This window comes from Engystomops pustulosus, chromosome 3 (assembly GCF_040894005.1).
Source record: "Engystomops pustulosus chromosome 3, aEngPut4.maternal, whole genome shotgun sequence".
Lineage (NCBI taxonomy): Eukaryota > Metazoa > Chordata > Amphibia > Anura > Leptodactylidae > Engystomops > Engystomops pustulosus.
The window spans coordinates 16,170,885-16,194,341 of NC_092413.1; the positions used below are offsets into that span (position 1 = coordinate 16,170,885).

Genomic DNA, 23,457 nt, shown 5'->3' on the forward strand with positions numbered 1-23,457 from the left:
ACTCCCAAAACTGTAAAAATGACCCTTCACCCAGAAATCAAAACTTGGCTAAATACCAAAATGGTCTTCCAGGAATTTTGGAAAACACTAAGTGAGCTAAGGCAGAGGTACCAAAAAAAAATAAAGTACATTCAGTCTTCACTGGCTTCTTTGTATCATAGGACGTTACTTCCTCTTACGTCACCAGTGATGTCCAAATAGTCCACTGATTAACTGAAACCGGTCCCGTAGCACCGCCTCAACCATCAGTATCGAAGACCAGAATTACAAGCACGACCCAGAAAACGAGAACCTGAGCATTTTCTTTTTATCGTAGAAATATTTTCGACATGAGTTTCCAAAATTACTGGAGTCTTCATTTTGCTTTTGAATTTGTTCATCTTCCCAGACAAATCTCGGACTGTAGCCCAGAGCCACACTCCCTACGCAGGGCCGGATTAAGGTTGGTGGGGGCCCCTGGGCGCAAAATCTGGTGGAGGCCCCCACTAAGTGTAGCGTACACACACGTCCTCCTGCTTCCTTTCCACTATCCCAGCAGTAACACAGCTACATACAGCCGCCAACCCTCCAGTAACACAGCTACATACAGCCGCCTCACCCCAGTAACACAGCTACATACAGCCGCCTCGTCCCCAGTAACACTGCTACATACAGCTGCCTCGTCCCCAGTAACACAGCTACATACAGCTGTCTCATCCCTAGTAACACAGCTACATACAGCCGCCTGGCCCCCAGTAACACAGCTACATACAGCCGCCTGGCCCCCAGTAACACAGCTACATACAGCTGCTTCGCCCCCAGTAACACAGCTACATACAGCTGCCTCACCCCCAGTAACACAGCTACATACAGCCGCCTCGTCAACAGTAACACAGCTACATACAGCCACCTCATCCCCAGTAACACAGCTACATACAGCCGCCTCATCCCCAGGAACATAGCTACATACAGCCGCCTCATCCCCAGTAACACCGCTACATACAGCCACCTCGCCCCCAGTAACACAGCTACATACAGCCGCCTCCTCCCCAGTAACACAGCTACATATAGCCGCCTCACCCTCAGTAACACAGCTACATACAGCCGCCTGGCCCCCAGTAACACAGCTACATACAGCTGCCTCACCCCCAGTAACACAGCTACATACAGCCGCCTCGTCAACAGTAACACAGCTACATACAGCCGCCTCATCCCCAGTAACACCGCTACATACAGCCGCCTCGCCCCCAGTAACACAGCTACATACAGCCGCCTCCTCCCCAGTAACACAGCTACATACAGCCGCCTCACCCTCAGTAACACAGCTACATACAGCCGCCTGGCCCCCAGTAACACCGCTACATACATTCGCCTCACCCCAGTAACACAGCTACATACATTCGCCTCACCCCAGTAGCACAGCTACATACAGCCGCCTCATCCCCAGTAACACAGCTACATACAGCCGCCTCATCCCCATTAACACAGCCACATACAGCCGCCTCGCCCCCAGTAACACAGCTACATACAGCCGCCTGGCCCCCAGTAACACAGCTACATACAGCCGCCTGGCCCCAGTAAAACAGCTACATACAGCCGCCTGGCCCCCAGTAACGCAGCTACATACAGCCGCCAACCCTCCAGTAACACAGCTACATACAGCCGCCTCATCCCCAGTAACACAGCTACATACATTCGCCTCACCCCAGTAACACAGCTACATACATTCGCCTCACCCCAGTAACACAGCTACATACATTCGCCTCACCCCAGTAACACAGCTACATACATTCGCCTCACCCCAGTAGCACAGCTACATACAGCCGCCTCATCCCCAGTAACACAGCTACATACAGCCGCCTCACCCCAGTAGCACAGCTACATACAGCCGCCTCATCCCCAGTAACACAGCTACATACAGTGGCCACAGCACGAAACAGTGAGTACTCGTGGTGCTCACAGTACCGAGCCTAGGCGCTATGGACGCCTTTGAGGGAAGTATATCCGGTAGCAAATTTGCGGCCAGATATACGTCCCCATACGTTCTTGTGAATGTACGCTTATACAGACATGTTTATACAATTACCCACATTTATATACATATACACACACACATAAAGTTCTACACTCGTATACTTGCACCCATATATACACACAAGTATACACTTATACACACACATTTATGCACTCATATACATTTATAAACTAATACCCAGAGTATATACACATATAGAAAATACACACACATTCAGTATGTACAGCAATTACACACACATATGGGAAATACACACACACACACACATTCAGTATATACAGCATTTACACACACATACGGGAAATACACACACACACACATTCTGTATATAGAGCATATACATACATTCCATATACACAGTATATACAAAAACCACATCATTCACATATATATAAATGTACACACATATATGTGTGTATAAACACAGTAGATGCATAAATATACAGTATATATATATATATATATATATATATATATATATATATATATATACACACGGTAGATGCATATATACACAGTATATACACATATACACAGTAGATGCATATATACACAGTATATACATATATACAGCAGATGCATAAATACACAGTATATACATATATACAGTAGATGCATAAATACACAGTATATACACATATACACAGTAGATACATATATGCACAGCGTATACATATATACACATATACACAGTAGATGCATATATGCACAGCGTATACATATAAACACATATACACAGTAGATGAATGTATATACAGTGTATACATATATACACAGTAGATGCATAAATACACAGTATATACATATATACACATATACACTGTATATACATATATACACATATACACTGTATATATATATATATATATATATATATATATATACACACATATACACTGTATATACATATATACACTGTATATACATATAAACACATATACACAGTAGATGAATGTATATACAGTGTATACATATATACACAGTAGATGCATAAATACACAGTATATACATATATACACATATACACTGTATATACATATATACACATATACACTGTATATATATATATATACACACATATACACTGTATATACATATATACACTGTATATACATATATACACACAGAAAAACACATATGTATATACTTACCTGTTAGGGTGACCGGGTGCCTGTTCGGGCGGGTGGGGGGTCTTGCCGCTCCTTGTTCGCCAGTGGGGGGGGGAGTCGGTTGGTTGCTTATTCGGCCAGGAAGGAGGGGGGTTGCTTGTTTAGGTGGGCCTGGAAGCGGTCACCTGTGCCGAAGGGGGGGCGGAGTGGCGGCGGGCGGCTCTCCATGCAGCAGGATGAGTGGGCGGGCAGTTTATGCAGGGGCTGGATCGCCGGGGAGGTGCTCGCCTATGCCCGGAGGCGGCGGCCGGCGTTAGGCTCATGAGGGGGGGCACGGGAAGTGCGATCTGGTGGGGGCCCCTGGGGGGGCAAGATGGTGGCCCCGCCTATAATCCGGCCCTGTCCCTACGTAGTCCTACTTCAGAGAATTGGAGTGTTCATATCTGTGACTTATATCTCTGATATTACATTTTTCTATCAGTGGTGTGTCACTGAGGAAGACCACCGTACCAGTGGAGCCTAGAGGGATATGTAGGTCCAGATTTTGAAACCAAAACCACTTGGAGCAGACCCAACCCAACCCAAAACCACTTGGAGCAGAAGCCAACCCAAAACCACTTGGAGCAGACCCAACCCAACCCAAAACCAATTGGAGCAGACCCAACCCAACCCAAAACCAATTGGAGCAGACCCAACCCAACCCAAAACCACTTGGAGCAGACCCAACCCAACCTATGTCATCCCTTTTGGAGCAAAAAGATGTTTCATGATTACGGAGGAACTGACTTAAGCCTCAACTGGGTTCAGTGTAGAGGCCCATCACACCCACAGCCGTTTGCAGGTGTTAAATCGTGATGTGGTGCATACTGGGTGCTTTCAGAGGACACTTGAGCAATGACTGTGAATTCTGTAAATGCAGTTGAATTTTTATGGAATTTTGGAAACATAATACCAATGGATGACCAAATCATGGATCATCTTGCCAAAGCCCGAAGGAATTCTAAGGAATTTACAAAATACAAGGTCTTCTCTGTCTCCATAGTTCTGTTGATGTTATGGGTTGGTATTCAATGTCTTCTCTCGGGTGAAATGAACCCTACAGATATGTTTACGACACACATAGAGCTCCTACGTGGTATGAACAGAGCCTTAGAGACCCGTTAAATCATTGGTCATTGCACAGATTTCCGAGTTCTCCGGTGAGGACGGAACATTAGCAGCGTCCTCCGTGTCTTGTTTTATTGGAACAGGCAGATTCATTGAAATTTCACTACACCTATTAATTTTTTACAGCCTTAAATTCATTGCTGGTGTTTATTTCCCTAATTCATTGTATTAAATGCCTCTAATGGGTTTGTAGAGAGACAAGATCCAAAAAAAACTGCGGCAAACGGCTGAAACCAGTGATGGCGTATGTGCGGTGACATTAACATGGAGGCTTTATTACTGGGTGGACTGGGAGCAATGGTCTGAGATATGGATTGCTCTGCTCTGTACATTGCCCTGAGACTGGACTGCGTTGTATCTGTTGCATATGTAACTGAGCCGGACAAAAGTGTATGCAGCAATAAAATAATAATAATGAACACAAATTTAAAGGAAAACAATTAAAATAAAGCAAGACCTTTTTAAATATATACTTAAATACCATATATACTCGAGTATACGCCTAGTTTTTCAGCACAAAAAAATGTGCTGAAACCCCAAACTCGGCTTATACTCAATTAAAAAACATACATAAAAACTCTTAAAATACATAAAAAACCTATCTGGCTTCCCCCGCTGCTGGCTGTATACTGGGACTGGGTGCTGGCTATATACTGGGGCAGGGGGCTGACTATATACTGGGGAAGGGGGCTGGCTATATACTGGGGCAGGGGGCTGGTTATATACTAGGGCAAGGGGCTGGCAGGCTATATACTGGGGGATATGGGCTGGAAGGCTACATACTGGGGGCAGGTGCTGGCTATATACTATGGGGCAGGGTCCGGCAGGCTATATACTGGGGAGACTGTGACCAATGCATTTCCCACCCTCGGCTTATACTCGAGTCAATAGGTTTTCCCAGGTTTTTGTGTTAAAATTAGGGGCCTCGGCTTATACTTGGGTCGGCTTATACTCAAGTATATATGGTAGTTTACCCCAGATTGAACCCACCCCCTCTAAATGTAAATGTGAATATCTTTGGGGTTTTTCTTTTTCATTGCATTGTACATACTGGTGTCTGCCCAGGGCCCCAGGCTCTTGGGGGCCCCAGGCCAACAAAACTGTTCTGTGTCAATCAGCCAGATAGCAAAGACTGGAAGGCATGCATGAGATCACCTTATGTAAACCCCCTATAAGGGCAATAAACTACCTGTAACACAAATATCAGTACAGACGGCCCCCTACTTAAGAACACCCGACTTACAGACGACCTCTTGTTACAAACAGACGCCTGATAATTGGTAATTACCTGTTCTTTAGTCCTAGGCTACATTTAACAGCTATAAAAGTTATTAAAGGTGTCTGAAATTAAGATTTATTGTTACTCCTGGTTCTTATGACAATCCCACATTTTTAAAATCCAATTGTCACAGAGACCAAAAAATTTTTGGCCGGGGTTACAATTCTAAAATATACAGTTCCGACTTACATACAAACTGAACTTAAGAACAAACCTATGGAACCTGTCTTGTACGGGACGGCCTGTGAACTTTAATTGTATTAAAGTTTAACTTCCAAAATATGACAGACACTTCTAGCTGGTGGAAAATTAGGTCACAGTTTTATATATTTTTTATATTTTTACCTGTGATATCCAAAAATTAGGCACTTGGGATAGAATCACACATTTTTGAGCTCTGGAAGCTGTATGCCAAGCTGGACTCCCAGCTGGCAAGTCGGCCAACCGAGAAAACACCGTCTAAAATGTTCCACCCGCCTTTTACAATGGTAAAACCTTACAAAAAAAGAGTATACAACATAGGGAGGGACAACTTTAGTGTTGCCTAAAAGAGGAAGAAAAAATAAAGTGATCAACCATATGATCCCCCACGTCCTGTAGAAGGGGAGGACGTCATGAGGTAAGTTAAAGGCACAGATCACCAACTCTATTAAAGTGTAATAGTACCCAAATATTTCTGCATCTAATAATGTCAGCCCCCATCCAGGTGTACCCCACAGTAGTTACAAAAAAACAAGTTTCTGTTGAATTTTCAACAGACCTGGTACTTACCTAGTGCTCACTGGCGCAAATGGACCGCATATGGTGCTGCGATATACTAAATACCTCCTATCGTGGTATGGAGAAAGTAAAGACAAGTCTAATATAAATTTTGTGTAAGGGATAGATGCACTCTTTTCTTCAACGGATCCGGAGCAGCCCCGGCCGGTGACTGTGTTCGGATGTGCATGGACGCTGCTTGGAGTTGATCGGTGTCTGCTTCGATGACGTCACCACTGGAGCTACGGAGAGGAATGAGGAACAAATTTCCTACGCGTTTCGGAGACCAGATCGGTCTCCTTCATCAGGGATCGTTACACTCATTCAGAGGTGTCCTCATATATCTACTTGTCCTCAAATTTATGAGAAATTTGTCCCTGACACATTACACGGCTCTTAGATCCTGCTCCCCGGATGTATAAGAACGGCCGTTTATACGTGTAGCATACGGTCTTATTCATTCCAATGGGCAATACGGCCATCCGTTTCAATGGGTGTATTGTGTTCCGCACCGTTTTAGAAACATAAAAAATATCGAGCATGTCTTATTTCCTCATGTATTTCCGTTCCGTATGCCCCATAGAAGTTTATAGGAACATATAAAATACGGGTTGCATACGGGCTACATACGGTTGTGCACCATATGCTGCCGTATATACGTGCAGTATCCAGAACCAGTGGGAGGAGCATTCTGTCAGCCAGCCAATAGACAGCCATCCATCATTTCCCAGCCCACTGTATTTTCTACGGATACAGTGCCATACGTGCTTATACGGGCTGTATAGCCAAAATACAGCTGTATATACAGAACAGGAAAAAAACATACGGCAAAAGTGCAGTGCAGGGCCGGCGGCATAAAAGGGCAAAATATAGGACATGTCCATTACGGTGCGGTGAGACAACTTAAGCTCACCACACAGTGAGCAGGCACTATAGACGTCACAGTTTTCCTCATAATCCTAACACAACCATAGTATCAGCAATAACACAGAACAATGTACACACTGATGCTCACTTTTACAAGAGATTTTCTTCTAACTTTGTAGTATGTTGCAGCACAGATGCTGGGGACTACTTCTACCTGTATAAGCTGGTGGAGAATGCGGGCACACCTCTCTAGAAACTACAATGGTATAAACTGTTTCCATCATAGTCCCAACTTAACAATAGTAGGAGCTCTGAGTATCAGCAACAATGTAGAACATTCTAGAACCTGGTGCATATTTTATAAGAGATTTTCTTGTAGCTTTGCAATATACAGCAGCACAGATGCTCGGGACTACTCCTACCTGTATATAGAACAATCTAGACACTACTCCTACCTGTATATAGAACAATCTAGACACTTGGGGTCACTTTATAAGAGTTTTTCTTCTAACTTTGCAATATGATGCGGCACAGACTACCGCTACCTGTATAATCTGGTGGAGAATGTGGGAACATCTCTCTATAAACTGCTAAGATATCTTCTGCTCCTCATAAACTGTTTCCATTATAGTCCTGACATAACAATAGTAGGAGCTCTGAGTATCAGCAACAATGTAGAACATTCTAGAACCTGGAGCATATTATTATAAGAGATTTTCTTCTAACTTTGCAATATACCACGGCACAGATCCTGGGATCTCCTGCTACTTGTATAATCTGGTGGAGAATGCGGGCACACTTTGCTATAAACTGCCATGGTATCTTCTGCTCCTCATAATCTTTTTCCATCATAGTCCAAACATTACCATAGTAGGAGCTCTGAGTATCAGCAACAATGTAGAACATTCTAGAACCTGGAGCATGTTATTATAAGAGATTTTCTTCTAACTTTGCAATATAGAACGGCACAGATCCTCATATCTAGACCTACCTGTATAATCTGGTGGAGAATGCGGGCACACTTTGCTATAAACTGCTATGGTATCTTCTGCTCCTCATAATCTTTTTCTAAGTATCTAAGTTTCTAAGCTCTAAGTATCAGCATGAATGTAGAACATTCTAGAACCCGGCTCGGACTGACAAGTCTTGGATTTTCAATCACCCATTACCTGCTCATCTCACATCTGTGATCGCCACATAAGCAGCGTTGGCATCACGAGGCAATATGTCCAAAGTCGTGAATATTAGAGCCCGGCTTAATATTGGGTATAGCTTATCTGCTGCCTGGAAAGCTTACGCCGTTTAATTCTAATGCTCGCTGTAAACCATTGGTTTTACAGATTTATTGAATTAGTCATTCATCAGCCAGCTGTGTTTATACATTCCTTCGCTTCTGTGATGCACATTAAATAATTGTTGGCAGGATTTCATGAAAACAGATTTTTTTTTTTTTTTTTTATCATTGCGATACACTTTCTCCTTGACTTTCCGGAGGAAATCTGGGTTGGTAGTAAATGGCGGGATAGAATATCATTAGATTAGATCGTACACTTCAGGTATGAAAGTCGGGAATGGTCTCGTTGTTGACCGATAAGTTGAGGTTAGGAGTCATCAAGTGGTCAAAAAAAGTTACAAAATAATTTGGCTTTTGTCACTATATAAGTTATAATGAAGCCGGTGTAGACACCTCCTTCTGATGTTACGGGGGCATGGTCTAAGTAATCCCCTGATGGGGGTTATATTTTCGGTTACCCATTCCATAAAATTTCCAAGCTAATCCTCTTCCATACACAGGTAACACCAGTAGGCACCTACCAGGGTTAACGTTAAATGATCAACCCATCAGATGCCATGGCCAGAAATTTCCACCGCATCTGAAGGGTTAGCAAAAGGGAGAGTCATATCAACATTGGGGCTTATTTACGAAGGATCGCGGATCGCACTTTCATCGGATTGTTCGCCGGTTGTGGGATTTGTGCAGCTTTGACAGGTATTTAACAGGTGTCTGCGCTGGGATTGTGTCGCATGTGATCAGATTTTGGCGCAGCTGCTTCCATGTGACACAAATCGGGGGGCGGGCCGTCAGATGATCCGGCTGATTCGGACTGAGCGCCGGATTTAAGATTCAAATTGTGTCGCAAGACAATGCACTTACATGCACCAGGAAGAAGAAGGTGAACTATTTCGGACCTGAGCGTGGAAGCGACGCATGCAGGATATCGGGCGCAGGATGTTAGTGAATCGCGGCAGAGGGCATTATCATCGGACAATGCACTTTCTGTGAACTCAAGCAACGGGTAAGTAAATGTGCCCCCTTATCTTATCATCCTACTAAAAACTTTAGCAAATGTAGTTGTTTTTTTTTACATTTTTCTTATGTGTGACATGAAACTTTACATGACGCCAGTAAAAAATACAACTTGTGTCAAAAAAAACAAGCCCTCCCATTCCTGTGAACGTTGAATTAAAAAAGTATGGTAATGGCGTGCAGGGGAAACAAAAAAAAAACTAAAATGAAAGATTCCTTTTCCAGGAAAATGGTTTTCATATGTTCAGTGTATATGTGTATGTATTTATGTGTGTATTGTGTACATACTGGGGCTCATTTACTAAGGGTCCGCGGACCGCGTTTTCGACGGGTTTCCCGACTTTTTCCGTTTTGCTCCGCATTTAACAGGGGTTTTTGGCACACGCGACCGGATTTTGGCGGCGATTTTCATGCGACGCAAATCGGGGGCGGGTCGTCGGACAACCCGACGGATTCGGACTTAGTGCGGGTTTTAAAATTCAAAATGTGTTGCAAGACACACACAAGCATCGGGAAGAAAAAGGTGAACTCCGGCGGACCTCGGCGGGGAAGCGACACATGCAGGATATTGGGCGCACAGGCTATGTGAATTTCGCCAGATTTTATTTTCGGCGGACCGTCCGGATCGGGGATCGCGACAGGACCGGGTAAGTAAATGTGCCCCACTGTGTCTTTCTGTGTGCGGTGTGTGTGGGCTGTATGCATTTTTTTGTAACATAGCTGTACTATCTATGATTTGTACATGTGTGTATAGTGTATTTATGTGTGTAGTGTGTATATTCTTCATATGCCTGTACTTTATAGTGGTACTTTTCATTTTTGTAGCATAGCTGTACTACAATGGGGGTCATTTATCTTATTTTCCCTCTTCTCCGAGCTCTTTTTGCTCCTGTTGTGAGTCTATTTTTGCCCCTCGTTTGTCTTTGTTGTTTTGGCTCTTTGTTAAATGGAGGGTTTTTTTGCACCTTATTAGGCTCAAATTTTAAAAGGCGCAAATCATACCATTGCCTTTCCTAAGCACGGTCAGGACTGGCGTGTTATTGAGCAATTATGTGCGCCTATATAGGCGCAATAGTATAAAAAATCGGGCGCAAACATCTGTAAAGAGGTGCAATGTAATGACAAATAGAGCGCAACACCACACCACGAACCGAGGCGTAACATTCCAAAAAAGCGCAAAACAGCCATTACTCAGCAAAAAGGCGCAAAAACACCAATGGCAAGGGGAATAAAAAGCTAACTGACCCCCATTGTGTACATGTGTGTATTGTGTATGTATGTGAGTTGTGTGTATTATTCATTTGTGTGCACTGCACGATGTACTTTTTTGTATGTGCATTTTTGTAGCATAGTTGTAGTATGTAGTATGTAGTGTGTAGAATGTAACTCGAAGCTCCTGGACACCAATGCCCTGCCCCAAATATTATGTTCCTGGTCTTTAACATTAAGAAAAGTCACCAAATAGACCTCTGCTCCCCTTCACGTTGTGCCCCCAGTGTAGTATCATTTTTGCGTACAAAATATTTGCGTTTTCTGCGTGAAATTAGCTTCAGATCTCTTTTTGAGATTGTTACAAATGTCGCAAAAATGTCATACAAATGTCTCAAGTCACTTCTTTCACTTTCAAAGTTTTCCTTAAGTGTGGATTCATCTGGAGTTTTTTGCAACAAAAAATGTCGCAAATTTGAGACAATTTGAAATGATAAATGTAATTTGTGACATTTAGAACATCTGGAATAACATATAATAGGCTTTATTTACTAAGGGTCCGCGCATCGCATTTCTGTCAGACTTCCCAATGTGTTTGGGTATTGCAGAGCTGAGACAAATATTTAGAAGGGGATTGTGTCGCACGCAATTGGATTTTGGCGCAGCGGCACCGGCTCAGATTCGTCAGAAATGGGGGGGGGGGTCCGGACGATCCAACGGATTCGGACTAAGTGCGGGATTTAAGATTCAAATTGTGTCGCAAGACAATGCACTTACATGCACTGGGAAGAAGAAGGTGAACTCCAGGGACCTGAGCGGGGAAGCGAGGGACCGGGTAAGTAAATGTGCTCCAATGTGTCTTACTGCCGAAAAATAGTCCTCAAAAAGTCGCAAAAACCCATCCTTTGTACCAAACCCATTGCCGACCATACACCTAGCAGAAACATTCCTTTATGCTCCAGTTTTGCGCGGAAGACATAATTGTCGCGGGTCCTGAACTTATTTTGTTTTCGGTTGTGGTTGAACGAAAAAAAATCCCCCCTCCGACGTTCCAGATCAAAAAGTCAAGCGCCGGAGTACATGTGATAAATTAGGCAGGGGTCAGAGGCTACGCCAGGCAGCTCCACACAATTGTCTATCTCTGCATTTGCAGTTCATTCATGCTGAAGTGATGCACTATGGGAATTACGATCAAACTCTGCTCCGCAACATCTGCTCTCCCTAAGTGAGTTAGTGCATGTCAGACATCTTTATGTCAGAATATTTCCGTGATGGATGCAGTCTTCAGAAAATGCTGCATAAAAATCTGGTGCGCCGTTCTGGCTATTAAGTGAAATTACTATTTAAATTAATGGCCCTGTCACAGTTTATCTTTGCAAAGAATGAACGCTGATTAGGGTATTAAGTAATTAGCAATTTATCACACTGGAACAAGGTTGATAATAATTAAAGGGGGGAAAAAAAAAGTAATGGTTTACTAAAGAAACTAGAAAGGGAGTCATTTTGTGTTAGGCGACTGAGTTCTTGGCTGAAGTTTCCCATTCTGTCACAGATACAAAAAAGTCGTTTTTTGTGTCGTTTTTTTTTGTCTGGACTATGATGGAAAAAGATAATGAGGAGCAGAGGATACCATAGCAGTTTAAAGAGAGGTGTGCCCGCATTCTCCACCAGATTATACAGGTTGTTAATAATTAAAGGGGGAAAAAAAAGTAATGGTTTACTAAAGAAACTAGAAAGGGATTCGCTTTGTGTTAGGCGACTGAGTTCTTGGCTGAAGTTTCCCATTCTGTCACAGATAGAATTTTCCGTAAAGGAACGGAGACGCCGCGTCTGTTTTTTTTTTTTCCCCGAGACGCTAAGGTTCATTTTCAGAATTTGAGTCTGTCTGTCACAAGTTTTTTTCGGCTTTGTGTTTATGAATTTTTCAATCCCGTCTCTGTTGTATATGATCGGTTTCTTGGAAAGTGTCAGGGAAAATTTGAGAAGAAGAATAATATGTAGGCTTTTGTTCGTTGTCAAAATATGGATATAAAGATTTTCCTTGTTCCACTGATTCCAGAATAGTTGGAATTTTTTTTCTAGTGACTGGGGCACATTTACTTACCCGGTCGCGATCCCGCAGCACGTTGTCCATCGCTGATTCGGGTCTGGCCGGGATTCCCTCAGGTCCGTGCGCCCGATATCCAGCAGGTGCCGAGGTCCGCCGGAGTTCACCTTCTTCTTCCCGGTAAATGTAAGTGCTGATCTTGCAACGCAAATTCTTTTTTAAATTCTGCGGTTTTTCCGAATCAGTTGGGTTGTCCGACGGCCAAGCCCCCCGATTTCTGTCGCGTGAAAGCCGGCACCGATGCAACACAATCCGATCGCGTGCACCGATCGGGCCCAAACCGGAGATATTCAGGAAACCCGATGAAAGTGTGGCGTTCGGACCCTTAGTAAGCTTAGTGAGCCCCACTGTCTCTACTATCTCTCTACTGTCTCTCTACTGTCAAGTGAGTGGAGCCAGGTTTTCAGCTCTCCCCAGGATGTCCTATATGACAAATAGGTTTGATGTCATTTCTTTATCCAGTATTCTAATAAGGCTCTCTACTGGCATGTGGGTGGTCCTAAGGTGAGCAGACAGCCTGGCTCAGCCCATCTGACAGTACAGATTTAGAAACAATGAGATTGATCGGACAACAGGGAATAGAGAGAAAATTCCAACTATGCGGAAACCAGTGGAGAAACATCTATTAAAGCATATAGGGAAATATGGTTAATGGAGGCAGAGAGAAATTTTCCTTTTAAAGGGATTTTTCGAGGAGTTACATTTTTTGGACCTATGCCCAATATATTGGGGGTCATTTACTAAGGGTCCGATTCACGTTTTCCTGATGTGTTACCCGAATATTTCCGATTTGCGCCGATTTTCCCTGGATTTCCCCTGGGATTTTGGCGCACGCGATCGGATTGTGGCGCATCGGCGCTGGCATGCACGCGATGGAAATCGGGGAGCGTGGCCGAACGAAAAAACTCCGCATTTAAAAAAAAAAGTGTTGTGTAGCTTGCACTTACCTTCATCCAGGATAGACCAGTGAACTTGAGTGCGTTCCGATGCTCTTCATCGCAGCAGCGCCACCTGGTGGACGTCGGAGGAACTGCCTTAGTGAATCCCTGCCGGACCTGAATCCACCGCAGAGAACGCGCCGCTGGATCGCGAATGGACCGGGTAAGTTAATCTGCCCCATTGTATTTATGTATCACTCGTGATATTATCTTGTGGCTGTTCCTGGTATTGTAGCTCTTTTAAATGGGGAAGCCAGTGAGTATGCTTTGTAAGTAACGAAGGATGTGAAGATGTGGAGCTCCACCGTTGACTTCTTGATTCTAAATATCATAAGTGGCCACAAGGTTATTAAGCCATTGGATAGTCCATCAGTATTTATACTCCTTCTGTATATATATATATATATATATATATATATATATATATATCTTTGTTTGGGAACACATCTTCTTCCCTCTCTATGATTATCAGTTATGGATTACAAAATAGGCGGTTGGGGCGGTAGCCCGGGGGCCCAAGCCGTCTAGGGGTCCCATGGCCACCCAAACCACCCACCAAATTTTATACTGAGAAAAACCTTTACCATTAATTCCTCATACATCTGTTCCTGCTCTCAATACACATGTACACAAGAATCATTTCCTATGACAGTGTTAGCAAAAGTGGATGAATCACAGGTGCTTGAGACACTTCACCTATGGGTTTCCTTCTAGATTTTGTTTTTTGTCACTGGCTGTGTCCGTCAAGAACTGTCTCTGCTGAGACGATGACACTAAAAATAAAAACAGAATGTGAAAGGCACAGGAAGGGCTGTAGTGAAGCCTTTTCTATAACAAGGTTGTGAAAAATTAACGAATCACAAGTTCTTGAAAAGCTCCTTTAGATTGGAAGGCAACAGAGCACCTTATGTAAACCACACTTTAATTAATTACCCGTAACACAAATATCAGTAAACTTTGAACGTAAAAGTAACTTTCAAAATATGACAGACACTTCTTTCTGAATGAAAAATTAGGTCACAGCTTTATTTAAAAAAAAAAAAATTAATCCATATCCAAAAAAGAGGCACTTGGGATAGAATCACCCATTTTTGAGCTCTGAAAGCTGTATGTCCAGCTGGACTCCCAGCTGGCAAGTCGGCCAACCGAGCAATCACCATCTCAACTCTTCCACCATTCCGCCGGCTGTGACTTGAAATGAACTATAAAATACAAAGATAAAACATTACAAAAAACATAACGTCTCAATAACATAGGGAGAGAGGGAGGGACAGCTTGAGTTTTGCCTCAAAGAGAGAGATAACTGAGTCATCAGCCATATAAACTGTAGGAGGGGGGGTAAGCAACAGGGGAGGGGTGAGAATACTTCTTAAAGGCACAGATCACCAACCCTATTAAAGTGCAATAGTACCCAAACGTTTAACCCTTCTGCATCTAATAACGTCAGCCCCCATTCAGGGGTACCCCACAGTAGTTACAAAAAAACTAGTTTCTGTTGAATTTTCTACAGACCTGCTACTTACCTGGATACTTACCTATTCCATCCTATTGCCTATTGCATTGATATTCTTATAAATTTATACTATTCTAACATTTTGTATTGTATTCTGCAGGGATGTCCTGCTGCGGACAGGACTATGTGAATGTGTCAGACACAACCTGCTGCTCGGGGCCTAATGGACAATTTAAAGCCCATCTAAAGTTAAATAATGGAATTCCATTAAAATGCTGTGAAACCGAGCTGATTACTGAGGAGGAGGGATGCTGTAACGGAATTGGATATAATCCAGTGACTCATGTTTGTTCTGACAAGCCATCGACAGAAAGCTTTATCACGGTAATTAAAGAAAGCCGAGTCTTCCCGCTGCTCAGATAACCAGCCGAGTTTGGTTAAGAGGTTTTCGAAGTTTCCATGATGCGACCAGAGTATTGGGATACAAATTCCAAAGTTACAATCGAGTCAGTAGAGGAAAGATGTAAATAATTTAGATGATAGATGGTATAGATACAGAGGTGAACCACTGCTGCCTGAGACACGCTATAGAATGGCGCCCCCTGTGCCCCATCCAGTAGTTATGTATCAGGTTATTTTCTTAGTATGCAGGTTGGGTGTGAAGAGATAAGTGAGAGGTTCTGCTCTGTAGTAAGTGACAGCGCTCTTGATGTTGCCCCACATTTTGCTGCAGTCGGTGCTGTCTGAGGCAAGAGGCTCAACTTGCCTCATGGCTTGTGCGCCGCTAGATAGATAGAACAATCTCCCCATAGAATATTATCTATCATCAGATTTTACAATGTATCTAGAGGCTTACTTATCTAACGCTGGGGATAGGTGCACCGACGTATGATACTGCCCACACCATAAATCCCGGTGGGGAGCAGTGCAGGGTTGTGCTGTACCGCGCCACCGGGGAACATTTATGCCAGGTCTGACCTGGCATAAAATTGCACCATAGTGTGCGCCTCAACAGGCACAGGCTATAGGTAGTGCGCAGGCAGGCACCACCACCTGTCCATCCACACGACCAGACTGGCACCGCCATCTGCCCGGGGAACCAGAAATTGCGACTTGATCACGGTTTGGATGACTGTTTTCAGCCATAAAAGCAGCGACTGATTTGGCACCACATTTTTGTCCATCCAAAACACTGAATGTTGGAGATTTATCACACCACCGTACAAGACATGATTGAGTTGCCCGAGCCCTCTATGCCACTTGAGAGGAAAGGAGATGGTGCCAGGCCATTGTGTTGTGCAGTGACGTCCCACGCCGTGGGGGTGTACCACCTGATATATTACTAGTGGATGGGGCATTGGGGCGTCGTTCTATAGCTTGCCTAAGGCAGCAGAGAGTTTCGGTTCACCCCTGTCCGTGTCAGTGCACTACCTATAGCCTGCACCAGGCAGTTTGCGCCTGGCAAGTGCGCCCTTGTCACCAGAGACATAGCAGGAAGCTGGAGCCTCCAAAAATATCAGGTGCAAGCCACGGGGTGGGGTAGACATCAAGTTCTGGTGTTGATATATTTGCCCCAATAACTTGTCAGATGGACCCATTGGGTGACATTTTTCATACACCAGCACTTGTGCCCCGCTGTATGATAAAGACCTCACCAGCTCCGGCTACACTGGACACATCCGGAGGCTTTGGCATTTTTATGTATTCGACAGGTGGCTACTCCAGGGTACAGTTGCACCGGAGCCCACAATCTTTCATTCATGAAAGTTTTCAGGCTGTAGAAAGTGCAAAGGCTAAGGGAAGGAACTTCCTGCACTGGCAGCACCCCCTGTGGAGATTGCAATAATAGCGAATGCATTGCGAAGGGCTCCTGTGTGCAGTGGAGCCCCTGTCACTCATGTGATCAGTGTCTTATATGATACACTATATACTTTCTCTATATCATTGGCTACTTCTTATTTACTTTGGTTATTTATTTTAAAACATTATTGTTTTTAATTTTAAAAAAATATATTTTTCTTATTTTTATCCCAGGAATCCAGTTGTGGCTCAGCCTCCGTGTGTCCCATGTCCATGTCTGATACGGCGTATTGTGGGGAGTGCCACTTTAACTCCAGCTCTGATTCCTGTCTCCTGACCAGAGGTGTGTTTGGCGATGGTAGCAGCGAGGTGGAAGACAATGCTATTTGTTGGACAGAAGAAGAAATCGTTTACTCTGGAAGATCAGATCGGTATTTATTTACCGGTAAGTAAAACAAAAAAAATTGTGTTTGTCTTCTATGGGTCTTACTTCCAATACAGAATTGGAAAATTTTTGCCTTAGTTCTTTCATTTATTCCAGTAGGGAAAGGGGAGAACCAAAAATAAGACCAACCCTATACCAGAAAATAATTCTCTGTACTTTTCCAACCCCCTACTATGTGAACTACCCAAAAAGATGTACGTAGCCTTCTCTAGCTTCAACTACAGGCATTGTGGCAGTCTTCAGTAGCGCCTGAGGTCAAGGGACACACAGCAGCCAATCAGAGTTTTCCATTGTGCCTCGTTGAGCATATCAATTAGACACAATGGGGCAAATTTACTAAGGGTCCGTTGGACGCATTTCTGTCGGGTTTTGCAAATTTTTCCGTTTTTGGCGCACGCGATCAGATTGTGGCGCATCGGCGCCGGCTTGCATGCAACACAGGTCTGGGGGCGTAGACGTTGGACAACCCGACTGATTCGGACCAACCGCAGAATTTAACTTTCAAAATTGTGTCGCAAGATCAGCACTTACACGCATCGGGAAGAAGAAGGTGAAGTCCGGCGGACCTCAGCGGGAGAAGCGACACATGCAGGAAATTGGACGCATGGTCTTAGTGAATCGCGTCAGCTCCGAATCCTCATTGGACATTCCGGATTGGCAGCGTCAACGGGACGGGTAAGTAAATGTGCCCCAGTAGGTTCAATGCCAACCCTGGATCCTCCTTAGAAAAGCTAAGACGTTATCAAAACTGATTGTTGGACTGGAGTACTGCAGACTCACCTGAGGTGAAGATGTCCAGACCCATCCTTTATCAGGATCACGTTGGTTGTAGAATCAATAATATTGTAGACCAAATCGCTCCTAGTGTCAGGTGGCTGCTTCAGTAATTTCCAAATTTACGCATCTTCTGCTGGATCTTGGGTCATAAAAGGGGCCCATCAGAAGAACCACTGTTACCCCATTAAAAACCACTTCTGTGTCTTAAAAGCCCCATCTTTGTAAAGATTGGGATCCATAGATTGCTAGGTCTTCTGAATCACCTCCAGCATCGGCAGGTTCTGGCAGGCTGATCCACTGATTCGAGAAACTAAAATATTCAACAAAAATAACTTTTATATATTCACTTCTTCTAGATTCTGGTCTAAACCCTTTTACAACTTATGAATATCGAATATTAACCTGGAACAGTTTTGGCTACAGTTTTGGTAACGTAAGTAGAGTCACAACCAAACAGGATATACCAGAAGGTCTGAGCCCTCCGAGATGGACTATAGCCAAGAATCCCAAAGCTGTGATCATACTGAGGTGGAAGGAACCCAGGAAGCTGAATGGTACATATGATGGTTCTATGTTACTATTTCTCATGGTACTAATGTAGATATATGAGATTAAAACATATCTGAAACATATCTGATTCAGGAATAACCTGTAAAAAGTTGTAAAACTGTTGTCAGGACTCACGGAAGACTTTGAGTCCTGCTAACCCGCCCACTGATACTGAAAGCCTGTGAGTCCTGCTAACCCCACCCAATAGAGAAAGAATGTGAGTCCTGCTAATCCCACTCACTAGAGAAAGAATGTGAGTCCTGCTGACCCCACCCACTAGAGAAAGAATGTGAGTCCTGCTGACCCCACCCACTAGAGAAAGGAATGTGAGTCCTGCTAACCCCACCCACTAGAGAAAGAATGTGAGTCCTGCTGACCCCACCCACTAGAGAAAGAATGTGAGTCCTGCTAACCCCACCCACTAGAGAAAGAATGTGAGTCTTGTTTTCACCACCCACTCATAAAGAAAGCCTATGAGTTCTTCTAATCTGTCCCACTCATAGAGGAAGAATGTGAGTCTTTCTAATTCTACCAACATATAGAGAAAGCCCCTGAGTCCTACTTTCTCCACCCATTCCTAGAAAAAGACTGCTTCCTCAATGCACTCAGAAAAAATCTGAGAGTCCTGCTTCTCCCACCCACTCAGAAAGAGAGCCTGTGAGTCCTGTATCCTCCACCCACTTATAGAGAAAGCCTGTGAGTCCTGCTTCCTCCACCCACTCAGAAAGAGAGCCTGTGAGTCCTGTATCCTCCACCCACTTATAGAGAGAGCCTGTGAGTCCTGTATCCTCCACCCACTTATAGAGAAAGCCTGTGAGTCCTGCTTCCTCCACCCACTTATAGAGAAAGCCTGTGAGTCCTGTTCTCCCCACCCATTTATAGAGAAAGCCTGTGAGTCCTGCTTCTACCACCCACTCATAGAGAAAGCCTGTGAGTCCTGTTTCTGCCACCCACTCATAGAGAAAGCCTGTGAGTCCTGCTATCCCCATCTACACACAGAGAAAGCCTGTGTCCTAACTACACATCACAATGTTTCACATGCTATACAATAACTCTTTTATGTCTCTTAATTCAGGTGTTATTTTATATGTACTTCTACGTGATGGAGTTGAGAGGTTTAAGGGGACAGAGAAATACTTTGAAGATCAGGGCGGGATCCAGCCCTACAACGAGTACACATATCAACTGCGGGCATGTACCATAGCCGGCTGCTCACACAGTGCTAAGGTAGGCCAATTACAGATAGATAGATAGATAGATAGATACATAGATACATAGATACATAGATAGATAGATAGATAGATAGATATGAGATAGATAGATAGATAGATATGAGATAGATAGATAGATATGAAATAGATAGATAGATATGAGATAGATAGATATGAGATAGATAGATAGATAGATAGATAGATAGATAGATATGAGATAGATAGATATTAGATAGATAGATATGAGATAGATAGATATGAGATAGATAGATAGATAGATAGATAGATAGATATGTGATAGATAGATAGATATGAGATAGATAGATATGAGATAGATATGAGATAGATAGATATAGATAGATAGATAGATAGATAGATAGATAGATAGATAGATAGATAGATTGATATGAGATAGATAGATATGAGATAGATAGATAGATATGAGATAGATAGATAGATAGATAGATATGAGATAGATATGGATATGAGAGAGATAGATAGATAGATAGATAGATAGATAGATATGAGATAGATAGATAGATAGATAGATAGATAGATAGATATGAGATAGATAGATAGATATGAGATAGATATGGATATGAGATAGATAGATAGATAGATAGATAGATATGAGATAGATAGATAGATGAAGCAAAACTTTTTGAAGTAAACTGTACCTATATGTTGTATTTATTTAAGGTGACAGCCACCATTAAACAAGGGATCCCTGAGAATGTCTCACCACCGATCATTGTCACAGTGAACTCTACAGCGTTACATCTCAGCTGGAGCGCTCCTAATAAGCCGAATGGTAAAATTCGAGAATATCAGATTCATCAGGTTGGGAAAGGAATCATCTATGTGAGCAGTGGAGGAAAGAAGCAATATACTGTGTCAGGTTTGTACGGGGTTGTCACCTTCGTCACCCAAGCCGTTGGCTTATCAAGACTTACGGTTTACACATTATTTACTATACAAGTATACAAAGTAAAATAACCCCCTTTATGACCTCTGACACGGTATGACACCACTTTCCTCACCCCTACATAGTCTAATGACCCTTAGATTCCATTTAATTTGATACTTGCCTTTCCCCGCCGTCTGCAGTAGCCTTTCTGCTCTGACATTTCTTTGAAGCAAGCTAATTAGATGACGTCATCACATTGCGCCTGCCTTAGCCTCAGATGCTTTAGAGGCTCAACGGTGGAGCAGGGAGCTGACAGATTCCTGCTTTACCATTGTAGATAATGTATAAGCTTTTGACATTCCTGCCAGTGTTTCGGCTTAATCTGTCCAGCTGAATCTGGGAGGATTGGGAGCCATGACCTCCACACTTTTAAGGCGCTCCCTATCCCAGAACAACCGGCTGTGTTATCCTAGGAACGCTGGGTGGGAATTGTCATGTGAAATCCCAATATTCCCCATAATCTGATATATAATATAGATGTTAGACAGAATTCCAAAGAAGCTGAAGATAATAGTTCAAAGATGTTGTCTGTGTAGTGAGTAAGTGGAGGCCTCCTCTGCCGCATATACGGTGAAATCATTGGGCAGTGCGCGGCCGGCGACCATCTTCGAATCAGATTTTATAATGCAAACAGCACGTGGCAGCTTGTCAATAGCTTTTCTATAATTTGTTATATGATGCTTCCACGATGACACTCACCTTCTCTTACTATTATCTTACAAATGAGTCAGATGAGGGGACAATTTTTTGGAACCATGGTAGAGGAGAGTATCATTCCTCTAACCTTCCAACATGGCACCATTGTGGTGTAAGAGATAGTTCTGACATCTGGGTGCCATATTGGAACAGGACAACATGAGTGAGGTTTCTTCTTAGTTTCTCGCTGAGGAATGAAGCCTGGAAGAGGTGAGATGTTCTAGGTGTGTAATGTTCTCTACCCTAAGAGCCAATGTCGATGTTAATAAAATGGACTCCTCTAGAGAGGAACCACTCCTCACAGCATCCCAATGATATGGAATAATCAGGGGGGGGGGATTGTGGACACTTGTACTTGTGATTTTTGGGGGCTCCATTTTTGAGAATGTTGTTCTACACCAAGTTCTGCACCTGACCTGTCGTATCCTGAGCATTTTGTGGACCACCTTTTGGTTCTTTTAATGACTATACTACTTCTTCAACTTCTACTTCATCCTCCCCGTCAGCATTTAAGATTCCTACGCTTTAGGAATCGGGAAGAATCGAGACTGAGAAAAGTCGGTAGAGAGCTGGGCTGGGATGAACAACGTTCCCTCGGGAAGAATTTGTAGGTCTTCATCCTGGTCCTCGATGGGTACTCCAATGCCCTAGGCAACAATGCACATCATGGTACATGGTATGTCTTTGGTGGGCCAAACAGACGCTCAGAGCAACCATCTATCCTGTTCCAATTGTACTTGAAGAAGGGCTTATTGCCCGAAACATGTTTACTCTGGAATAAAAAGTATTTTTATTTCTATTCGAAGACTCCTATCCCAATAGCGCCGTGCCAGCTTTTGGGCTTTACCAAACCCCCTCCCCGTGTACAATGTACATTTGATGGTTTAATTAGTCTACACCAAATTTCCATGTTCAGGTAACCTTAAAATAGGACCTTAAACACCTCCACCAACCGACTCCATCTCTATCCTTTAATAGGTTCCACCACACCATAGAAATCGGTGCCATTACTTTGGGTGCGCATTTAGGTCTCTTCTGTCAGGTGAGCAGTCCTTGATAGGAGCAACCAGCCTGGTCCTGCCCACCTGACTGTAGAGAGCCTAATTAGCATAGAGTGCCACAATTAAAGGTAGTCATTGTTCTTGGGAACAATGAGGTCTAGAGAAAAAATCCCAACTGTAAGGAAGGATGTAGGATACGGGGATGGTGCTGAACGTCTTCTTAGGCTAATTTGGTTCTTCTCTGTTATTTGGGCCATCCTGGATAGGATCAAGCAGCTTGGTACTACCTCTTTGACTCTTTACAACCCAATGAGCATACTGAATGGCAAAATTAAAGGTATTGATGTCTTGGGAACGGTGCTGGCTAGAGAAAAAACTCCAGCTTTACCAGAATCATTGGGCGGCACCTGATAAAAGATATAAGATCTGGAGGAGGTGGTGAAAGTTTAGTAAGAAAGACAGTAACGTTTCCAGTGAATAGTTTGATGTATCATGTGTATGGCTGTACTTTCTTAACCACACACAAAGTTTCTTCGTCCCGGGAACGGAGACCGTTTAGATAAATTAGATTCACCGTGAATGACATAGTTGAGAATTGCTCCCGACAAGGCACCCCGGTAGTAATTAGCAGGGGAAGCCTTACATGATGAGGGTGCACGCGGCACATTAGCGGCCTATCTAGGGTGCAGTTTGAGTTTGGCGTGTAATTTGTACGCGTAGAGCTTTATGTCACTTTATATAGGTGTGACATGTGGAAGGAACCATGAATGATATATGCTGGGAGCGATTTTATATCAAATC

The 23,457-nt window shown here is 43.4% G+C and overlaps 1 protein-coding gene across 4 annotated transcripts in view; it reads left to right on the plus strand.

Annotated features, from left to right (window-relative positions):
- The window catches only part of USH2A (usherin), a 493,686-nt gene that overhangs the window by 381,660 nt on the left and 88,569 nt on the right, over positions 1–23,457 (plus strand). For all 4 annotated transcript variants that reach the window (XM_072140122.1, XM_072140124.1, XM_072140123.1 and 1 more), the window contains exons 51-55: positions 15,371–15,594; positions 17,245–17,455; positions 18,589–18,786; positions 19,857–20,008; positions 20,692–20,890. In XM_072140122.1, the coding sequence (XP_071996223.1) occupies positions 15,371–15,594; positions 17,245–17,455; positions 18,589–18,786; positions 19,857–20,008; positions 20,692–20,890 (984 nt within the window). The remainder of the gene's footprint in view (positions 1–15,370; positions 15,595–17,244; positions 17,456–18,588; positions 18,787–19,856; positions 20,009–20,691; positions 20,891–23,457) is intronic.